This window comes from Engraulis encrasicolus, chromosome 20 (assembly GCF_034702125.1).
Source record: "Engraulis encrasicolus isolate BLACKSEA-1 chromosome 20, IST_EnEncr_1.0, whole genome shotgun sequence".
Lineage (NCBI taxonomy): Eukaryota > Metazoa > Chordata > Actinopteri > Clupeiformes > Engraulidae > Engraulis > Engraulis encrasicolus.
The window spans coordinates 28,242,079-28,252,078 of NC_085876.1; the positions used below are offsets into that span (position 1 = coordinate 28,242,079).

The 10,000-nt window shown below is 45.4% G+C and overlaps 1 protein-coding gene across 7 annotated transcripts in view; it reads left to right on the forward strand.

The window, feature by feature from the left end:
* Nucleotides 1-10,000, forward strand: part of trioa (trio Rho guanine nucleotide exchange factor a) — an 88,379-nt gene that overhangs the window by 69,544 nt on the left and 8,835 nt on the right. For 5 of the 7 annotated variants that reach the window (XM_063185710.1, XM_063185715.1, XM_063185711.1 and 2 more), the window contains 11 exons: nt 1,143-1,212; nt 1,744-1,833; nt 2,249-2,341; nt 2,845-2,895; nt 3,267-3,344; nt 3,771-3,962; nt 4,496-4,676; nt 6,010-6,995; nt 8,486-8,739; nt 9,169-9,307; nt 9,666-9,693. In XM_063185710.1, coding sequence (XP_063041780.1) covers nt 1,143-1,212; nt 1,744-1,833; nt 2,249-2,341; nt 2,845-2,895; nt 3,267-3,344; nt 3,771-3,962; nt 4,496-4,676; nt 6,010-6,995; nt 8,486-8,739; nt 9,169-9,307; nt 9,666-9,693 — 2,162 coding nt within the window. The remainder of the gene's footprint in view (nt 1-1,142; nt 1,213-1,743; nt 1,834-2,248; nt 2,342-2,844; nt 2,896-3,266; nt 3,345-3,770; nt 3,963-4,495; nt 4,677-6,009; nt 6,996-8,485; nt 8,740-9,168; nt 9,308-9,665; nt 9,694-10,000) is intronic. The other 2 variants (XM_063185708.1, XM_063185709.1) reach the window with 2 other exon arrangements.

Genomic DNA, 10,000 nt, shown 5'->3' on the forward strand with positions numbered 1-10,000 from the left:
AGCACACACAGCCCCGTCAGGACAGCTAGTGGCTGTGTCCCCTTCTCTGTCTGTGGCACAGGAATGGCTTAGTCATGGGATGTTCAGGTTTGAGGGGACTCGCTCAACTTCTGGGGAAAAAATGAATGGCTTTGGGTGAGCAATGAAAGGTATCAACTTAAAGTACCACGCACTGATGATGGCTTAAGAGACAAAATGCCTCTGCTTGTGGACATGGTGGTAATTCATAAATAAATAATGAGACGTAACTTGTGAGTGTGTATTTTTCTTCTTTTAGTCATGGGGTGTACATGTGGGCACAGGAAGGACTTGTAGGCAACTCAGTTTTCCACGAGGATGTTCAGAGACAAAGATACCCTGTGTTCATGAAGGTGTAGTAGCGGTTAAGATGAGGGCATGCAGTACATGTAGGCCTCAAAGAGCTCAGGAACATTGCCTGAAATCAAACGATATTTCACCTTTGACAGTTGGTAGTCGTAATATATTTGAAACATTTGGTCATTTCAAACAAGGAATTCCGTCTCGATTTGTGCACTATTATACTACAATATTGTGCCATGTACTGTATGTATGCAACAAAATAAATACATATATCTACTCCAGTGTTAATTTCGTCAACCATGACCATGACTAAAATATTTCGTCAATGCCCTTTTTTGATTTTCGTAATTTAGCCTAAGACTAAGACTAAATTGGGAAGGCAATGACTAAAATATGACTAAGACTAAAATTGATTTTCGTCATTGTGACTATGACTAAAACTAAATTTTAAAAAGCTGACGAAATTAACACTGGTGTTAAATAAAACAGAGAAAAAGAGAACCAGTGTGCGGAGAAGGTTTATTCTGTACAGTCAATGATATATGTTAAAAAGAGAAGCAGTGTGTGGAGAAGTTCTGTTATGTACAGTGTTGACTAAAATGACGAAAATGACTAAAAATTGACTAAGACTAAAATTGATTTTCGTCATTTAGACTAAGACTAAATTGGGAAAGCAATGACTAAGACTAAAATTGATTTTCGTCATTGTGACTAAGACTACGACTAAATCAAAAAAGCTGACAAAATTAACACAGATCTACTCATGTTTAAAACGTGAAACATTTTGACGCTTCCTTTTTCTTGTGTTTTGTGCATGGTAGCTTCTTTTTGGGAGAGCTGGAGAAGTGCCTTGAAGACCCTGACCGCCTGGGCCCTCTGTTCGTCAAACACGTGAGTTACCCTCCCACTCACTCACTCACTGACTCACTCACTCACTCACTCACTCACTCTCTCACACACACACTCTCTCACACACACACTCTCACACACACACACTCTCTCTCTCACACACACACACACACACACACACACACACACACACACACACACACACACACACACACACACACACACACACACACACACACACACACACACACACACACTCGTTCACTCACTCATCCACTTAGCTGTGTACATAACATGTTGTTGTACTGTTGTCCTGTTCCTGTCCATTTATTGATGCTTGAAATGTCAAGGCTTTAAAACGCATGAGAGGCGAGCGCTGCTTACAAAACAGATTGTGTTACAGCGCTTCTGTGCAGATGGGACGCTGCGGAAATTCATTTTGTGGTTTTTGAGTGGGCGATATTGGGGGGGGGCTTGTGCGTGCGTGTATGCGTGTGTGTGTGTGTTGATGTTTGTGCGCGTACGTGTGTTGGTATACGTGCTAATCCAAGTCATCTGTTGAATCCACTACAGGAGCGGAGACTGCACATGTACATTGTCTACTGCCAAAACAAACCCAAGTCGGAGCACATCGTCTCCGAGTACATAGACACCTACTTTGAGGCAAGTTCCTACTCAGAATTCTGCCTGTGTGCATGTGTATGTGTGGAAGTGTACAGTAAATACTGTTCATGGTGTGTATGTGTGGAAGTCTGCAGTAAATACTGTTCATGGTGTGTATGTGTGGAAGTCTGCAGTAAATACTGTTCATGGTGCGTGTGTGTGTGTGTGTGGCTGTGGCTGTGGCTGTGTGAGTGTTAATATAAATCTTTGAACTAAATGTGCATTTTCATGCTGTGCATGTTCAGCACTGTTCATGCTGTGTATGCGTGTGTGCGCGCACGTGTGTGCGTATATTCGTGCGCAATGTGTTAATTTACTTCTACCGGTCCACTGACCTTCCTGTTGACCTCTTCCATTGATGACCTTTGTGATGACTTTTGACATTGACCTTTGACCTTTGCATTTCTCCTGCCAGGACATGAAGCAGCGGTTGGGCCACAGGCTGCAGCTCACAGACCTCCTCATCAAGCCTGTCCAGAGAATCATGAAATACCAGCTCCTGCTGAAGGTGCGCCACAAAAATATAGAATATAGAATATCTATTTATTTAGTTCATGAAATACCAGCTCCGGCTGAAGGTGCGCAACAAAAATATCAGATATATTCTTTAGGTGTTGATTCTGCTGTAAAAGTCCTACTTTAATTTATGCAAATGCCTCACACACAATTAAATTAAACCCTTCCATAAAATGCATGGCAAGAAATGAATTAAACTGAAGCAAGCTGAACTGAGTTGAATTGAATTGAATCGAAGGTAACATAAAAACATACACCACGCTTCTCATGCACTTTTCCATAGGTGTCCATCCGGGTAGTAAAGGTCTTGCATTTCGAACTGTCTGTCCATAACAGTTGTATTAGGAGTTTCCCCTCTGCCTTGCCTTTGATTGCATTGACATTTTTGATTGACTGACTTGGCTGCACATGTGTGTTGTTTTTGGATATGTATTTTGGTGTTTATGTACAAGATTGTTGGTCACAAACTGTTTTTTCCCCTGCCAATCCTCACAGGATATCCTGAAGCTGTCTAAAAAGGCTGGAATGGACTCTATGGAACTAGAGGTGGGCGAAGTTTGTTTCTGCTGTTATGGTGTTTTCCACTCTTTGTTTTACTACCGTTTGTGTGAATCTCTGTAGTGACCACATTTCTCTCTTGCATACCTCTCTGTTACCGAAAGCAGTGCTGGCCATGTGCATTGTAGTTATAGTTAGAAGGATTTACTTCTGAAAGGAGTTACTACTGTTTGTGTTAATGTCTTTAGTAAGTTGACCATATTGCTCTCCTGTGTGTCTGTGGTTACAGAAAGCAGTGGAGCTCATGTGCAGTGTAGTTATAGTTAGACACATTTACTTCTGGAAGGAGTTATTACTGTTTGTGTTCATCTCTTTAGTAAGTTGACCATATTGCTTTCTTGCATGTTTCTCTATTACAGAAAGCAGTGGAGGTCATGTGCATTGTACCAAAAAGATGTAATGATATGATGAATGTTGGACGTCTCCAAGGGTTTGACGTAAGTACTGTGAGCTTTATTGAGTGGTATTTGAGTTGTACTGTACATGCTGTGTTATAATGTTATGATTTGAAATGTACGTCGTCTTTGTGTTTCAAACTCAACTCAATGAACTTTATTGACCACACCAATCAGATAGAAGTGTTGGCAAAAGTATCCCACACCAATAAAATACGGAAACATGGTGATAATGAGTTATTTTTGTTTCTTCCTCACACCATCTTTCCATTTCTTCTCTTCAATCTATCTGTCTTCCTCGCTGCATCCCTCCTCTCTTCTTTCATTTCATTTATCTTGGACTTCCTTCTCCCCTCTCTCTCTCTCTCTCTCTCTCTCTCTCTCTCTCTCTCTCTCTCTCTCTCTCTCTCTCTCTCTCTCTCTCTCTCTCTCTCTCTCTCTCTCTCTCCCTCCCTCCCTCCATCTCAGGGGAAGATTGTAGCGCAGGGCCGTCTGCTCCTGCAGGACACCTTCCTGGTGTCGGACCCTGACGGGGGCCTGCTGTCCCGGATGAAGGAGCGGAGAGTCTTCCTCTTCGAGCAGATCGTCATCTTCAGTGAGCCCTTGGACAAGAAGAGGGGCTTCTCCATGCCTGGCTTCCTCTACAAGAACAGCATCAAGGTCAGCACAAACATCGCCACCTTGTTCCTACTTCATCAAATCCAGCGGTTCCCAAACCTCTTCTGCTGGGACCACCTTTTGCACCTAAGAAGATTTTTGCGACCACCTTTCTTCCCATATTCCACACAAAAGCACATGATTTGTCCGTTAACATGGCTAAATTTTAATTTGATATTCACAAGAAAAGTAAAACGTGCATTGGCCTCATAAAGGAGCACTGTTACTAACTAATTTATGGAGATGTTAACTATTGAGCAGTATTTTCCCCCGTTTTTATAAGAGGTCCATTCTCTCCGTGACCACCCTGCAAGTAACTCAACGCACGCACACACACACCTTCTCTGAGCAACGTTGCATAGTCTGTAGTATTAGCATTGTCCTGACTTATTTTTTAAGGACCATAAACCTGTCAAAGGACAAGGGATGGAAATTATCCTCATGGCTATGTCATTGTGCATTTTCTTCAATGTGATTAATATATACTGCCCCTATGTTAAATTAAAATAAAAAAAACTTCAAACGTTCCCGTGTAGGTGAGCTGCTTGGGCCTGGAGGACAGTAGCGATGGCGACCCCTGCAAGTTCATCTTGACCTCTCGCACGGCCAGCGGCAGCACCGAGTCCTTCGTGCTGCACTCCTCCCACCCCGGCGTCCGGCAGGTCTGGAACCTGCAGATAGGACAGATCTTGGAGAGCCAGCGCAACTTCCTCAATGGTAACCAGCACCACAACACCTTCTAGTAATCATACAATACCACTACTAGCACTCCACATATGTGTTAAATTAAACTTTTGGATAATTTGATTTTGAAATAATGTGAATAATAATTTAATAATATATGAGGCAGAAAAACCTGTTCGGTGTAGAGGAAATCCGATTTTTATATTAATCTTATTATCGAAACGCACACTCACTAATGAGTCAGAGTTGGGTCAGAGTAAGTTGATCTTTTCTACCAGCCAAACTGACATTTCACCAGCATTTGGCCGGTTGGCTGATGTTCTTTTAGAAGTTCTAGTTGTCTGCACATGATGGGCCTTTGGGGATAGCTACTAGTGCAGTGTTTCTCAAAATGTTTTCCAGGGACCACTGGTGGTCCGTGAGAAAGTTTAAATGTACCGCGAGGGGATACCTACAAATGATGTTGATGTTTCCAAGTTGAGCTAGGATTGGTTAGTTTGTCACTTTGTTAGAGGGCAAAACATATCAAAACGTGTTCTTTCACTACAATTAGACAAGCCTGTAATTTATATTGAAAAACAAGTGTTTGGCTTCTGCATTTGCAACGCTTACAATTTGCTGTCTCACAGAGCCCATCAGTTCAGTTGGCAGGTGGTCCGCGAAAAAATGTTTTGATATAAACTGGTCTTTTAAATTAAACTTTCAGAAATGTATGTTCTATATTATTACATTGTTTTAAATGGGATTTTATTTCATGTTGCTATGTAAATATGTTTAATTGCCTTGCTAATTTATTTAAATGTTCATTCAAATGTGTTGTTGAATTGAAGTGAAAGCATTGTTCCTTTGAGAGACATCTCAAAACATCTCTAACTTTCCTCTACTGCCTGCCTTCCAAAGTTCATTCCTCATACTTTTACTCTAACCCTATGACCTGATTTTTCTTATTTCAAATTTCTGTATTTGGTTCTACCTACCTCTGTTCTGCCTTAGTTATCCTTCTTAGTTATCCTTCTTAGTTATCCTTCCTAGTCATCATACCCCTGTCTTTGATTCCTGCTGTGCTGGTAACTGAAGCCACTCCTCCGTTCTCAGTGGTTTCTTTCTCTTTTTTTCTTCCCCTTTTTTCTCCCTTCTTCCTATACCGTTTCTTCCTTTCTTTTCACACCAATCATTCCTCTTCCTTTCATTTTCTCTGCATCCTTTCGTTCCATTTCGCTTTCTCCTCTGGACCTCCTTCTCCTACTCTTTTATCCTCTCTCTCGCTCTCTCTCTCTCTCTCTCTCTCTCTCTCTCTCTCTCTCTCTCTCTCTCTCTCTCTCTCTCTCTCTCTCTCTGGCATTCTCCGTTGTTTGTCTCACTGCAGCGCTTACCTCTCCCATAGAGTACCAGAGGAACCACATCGGAGGGGGGGCAGCCAGCGGCCCTAGTGGCCCCAGCAGCAGCCACAGCCAGGCAGTGGGCAGCAGTGGCCTGGGCATGGCCTCCAGTGGTGGTGGTGGAGGCGGAGGGGGAGCTGGTGGAGGAATGGGAGTAGTAGTGGTAGGAGGAGGTGGTGGGGGTATCCCCACCGGGCCCCCAGGCTCCCGATCATCTCGACCCTCCCGGATCCCCCAGCCCTCGCGCCTCCCCCAGCCCCTCCGCCATCACTCCCCCGCCATGGGCCCCGGAGGAGACCCCGACGGGCCCGACAAAATATCAGGTACGTCCTCCCGACCCGTCGCCGCGGGTATCCCCCCCCCATCAACAGCAACGCTCCCTTCCCCATCACCATCGTCATCATCCTCCTCAACCTCCATAGCCTCAGCCATCGACCCGGAGCTCAGCCGGGAGGTGCGGACCAGGATGCAGGACAGCCCTCGGTCCCGCCGGCCCGATAGCGGGCCCAAGGACGTCGCCGTCCCGGGCGAAGCCCCCGCAACGCCATCTCCGCCAGTAGCCCCCGTGGCCCCTCGCACCACCACGAGCCCCGTGGCGATGGTCAAGCCCCGACCAGGAGCCCTCTCTCCCATGGCTCCCCAGCTGGCCTCCCCCGGCTTTGGGAAGGAGGGCCTGCTGCCGCCCTGCAGCCCGGTTCAGAAAGTAGCCGGCACCCCTGGAGCCAGTAGCACCACGGGCTCGTTCTGGAGCTCCATCCCTGCCTCTCCCGCCAGCCGGCCCGGCTCCTTCACCTTCCCGGGGGAGCCCGGCTGCGACACCACCCTGGGCCGGCAGAACCAGAATCAAAACCAGAACCAGGGCCAGGGCCAAGGGCAGAGCCACCGGCACTCCACCCACAGCAAGGACGCTGACCGCATGAGCACCTGCTCCTCGGCCAGCGAGCAGTCCGTGCACTCCATCCAGAGCAACGGGGTAAGAAGCCCTACTCGAGCCCCAGGCTTTTTGGTATAGCCTGCTCAGATCAACAGGGATAGATCCTTCCTGGCTGTACTGTTTTTCCACCCATACAAACAAACAAACAAACTCTTGCTTGCTACTACTGCTACTAGCAGGCCAGGCCAGGCCAAAGCATTAGGGCACGGCCTCCTCTCTGCCTGTTCTACCTTTGGCGCCTGTTACTGCACTGACTCTACTAACATGGTGTATGATGTTTCTCTCTGGCTGTCTGCCGTTTTTCTCTGTGCCAGATTCTTCCACTAACGCCTTCTCGTGTCGATACACAACTGCTTGACTGTGTATGGAACCTATCACTATGAAAACGTCTACTACTAGTTCTACTACTACTAATGATTAGTGATCGTCATCGGCTCAGTCGTCAATCAGCGAATGCCTGATGAGGAATGTTCCCACCGTAGACTTGGAAGATCGTTCAGCATCAAGCCGGCTATCTTCTCCCTTCCTTATTTCCAACTCTGTTCTGGTAACTCTCTGTTCCTCACCTCTCTGGGGGAACCTCTCCAAACATTTTCTTCTGTCATGGTTTTCTGCCTGTCGACTACGACAACTTGAATCGACCACTTTTTTTTCCTTTACTGTCGATCTAATCCCCGTGATCGGAAACCATCTACCGTATATTGCCTGAATGAAATTTGCGTAATGTCAACTGGATTAATACTGCTCACTACTGTACCTTAGTCTAGAACTACCATTTCCTTCCTCGTCTTTTCTCGCCTTCTTCCTCTTTATTCCTCCTGCAGTGCCTCACGTCTCACTCTCTCAGTTTTTCTTCTTTCGTCGTGTAGCATCAGACCTCTTCTGACCTTCTGAGCATCTTGGGACTGGGATTGTAGTGGTGATAACTGTTTTAATGACTAATGAGTATGTTTACCACAGAATAATGACACAGAATGACACATTTTTGCTTGTGTTTATGAAAACTTGAAAAATGCAACTTGGAACTTGTGTGTGGAGCAGTGTGTAGACTTAAAGGGTGAAAACTATGTGTGGTGTGGTGGTAGGTGACATTGGCATGTGTCCTAACAAAATAGAACAAATTCAAATCTACTAGTATTGCCTCCCTGAGAACTGTACTTACTGTGTGTGTGTGTGTGTGTGTGTATGTCTGTGTGTGTGTGTGTGTGTGTGTGTCTGTGTCTGTGTCTGTGTCTGTGTCTGTGTCTGTGTGTACCTGTCTTTGTGTGTGTGACCGTCTCCGTGCCCTTGTGTGTGTGTGTTTGTCTCTGTGCATGCATGTGTGTGTCTGTCTTCGTGCCTGTGTGTGTGTGTGTGTGTGTGTGTGTGTGTGTGTGTGTGTGTGTGTGTGTGTGTGTGTGTGTGTGTGTGTGTGTGTGTGTGTGTGTGTGTGTGTGTGTGTGTGTGTGTGTGTGTGTGTGTGTGTGTGTGTGTGTGTGTGTGTGTGTGTGCCTGCCTGCGTTGGTGTTTGCGTTGTCCCCCCTCCTCAGAGTGAAAGCAGCAGCAGCAGCAACATCTCCACCATGCTCGTGACGCAGGACTACGTGGCGCTGAAAGAGGACGAGATCAGCGTGTCGCAGGGCGAGGTGGTGCAGATTCTGGCCAGCAACCAGCAGAACATGTTCCTGGTCTTCCGCGCCGCCACCCAGCTCTGCCCCGCCGCCGAGGGCTGGATCCCCGGCCACGTGCTGGGACACACCTCCAGCACGGCCACCACCCCCGACGCCACCGACGGAACCATCAAGTACGGCCTACTTTGTATTGCATTACATTATATTAAACTTGGCCAAAGGGTTGGATCATTACATCACATTACACTTAGTCTGCATTACGTTAGACTTAGCTGACTTAGCTGGATCTCAGCCACGTGCTGGGACACACCACCAGCACAACCACCACCCAGACACCACCAATAGAACCATCAAGTACGGGACTTAGTTATATTACTTTATTAGATACCGGTATGTTACTTTACATTAGTTATTAGTGAGTTATGTTACTTTACTACACTTCGCGTCTTGCCAATTATAAATCGAACACAAACCCAAGGCTTCTCATGGCTTCTCATTGCTTATATGGAAGGAAATAAATGAAGCCTAGTGAAATCAACATATGATAGATAGAAGCAGAAAAGATTATGCTGATCTTATTGCTGTCCTCCGTCTCCCAACAGGAAATCATCATCATGGCACACATCCCTTCGTATCCGCAAGAAGTCTGAGAAGAGAGAAAAGGACGGCAAGAAAGACAGCAAGCTGGAAAACGGCTACAGAAAGTCCAGAGAGGGCATGCCTGTCAAGGTTTCTGTAAAGGTCTGTCGTTTTTACTACTTTTTTGTAGAAAAGCCACACTCGAGTGTAATTCTTGTTTTGTTTTTTTTGTGGGTTACACACAGTGGGTTAGTGGGTTAGAGAGACGTTTCTGCCTGAACCAAAAAAATGTCATTCATACCAAAAAAAACAGTGTGGAGTTGAGCACACTTTCTGGAAAAAAAAAAGTTTGTTGTCACTACTAAAATGTAGTTGGACGCTTGTGCTTGGACATACGCATCACGCTTGTACTTCAGCCTTGTAAATCATGGTTGCACAGAGTAACGCCAGCGCCATGAATCAAGGGTCTGTCGGCTTTGGCTGTCCTTGGACTCATTGTTTTCTGTCTCCTCTGTTGCAGCTTCTAAATCCAAACTACATCTATGATGGTAAGTTTTTGTGTTTTCATTTTCCCAGTGTTTTATTTACTACAAAAACGTGTTCACACACAGTGCACACAGACTGACTTCTCATTTTAACTCAAAAAGCCACACCACTGAAGTAAAATAGTTATTTTTCATTCAAAGAAAGAGAGAAAGGAATGCTTCACTCATTCAAGGCTTGTAAAAATAGGATGCTCATCTAAAAAACTTCCAAACAGCCATGAAAAGATAAACGGCATGTAGCCAGAGTTTAATGGAGGCTTTTTAACTTTAGTAATGAATGTCTCAAAAGTTGTTTTTTATTTTTCGTTTA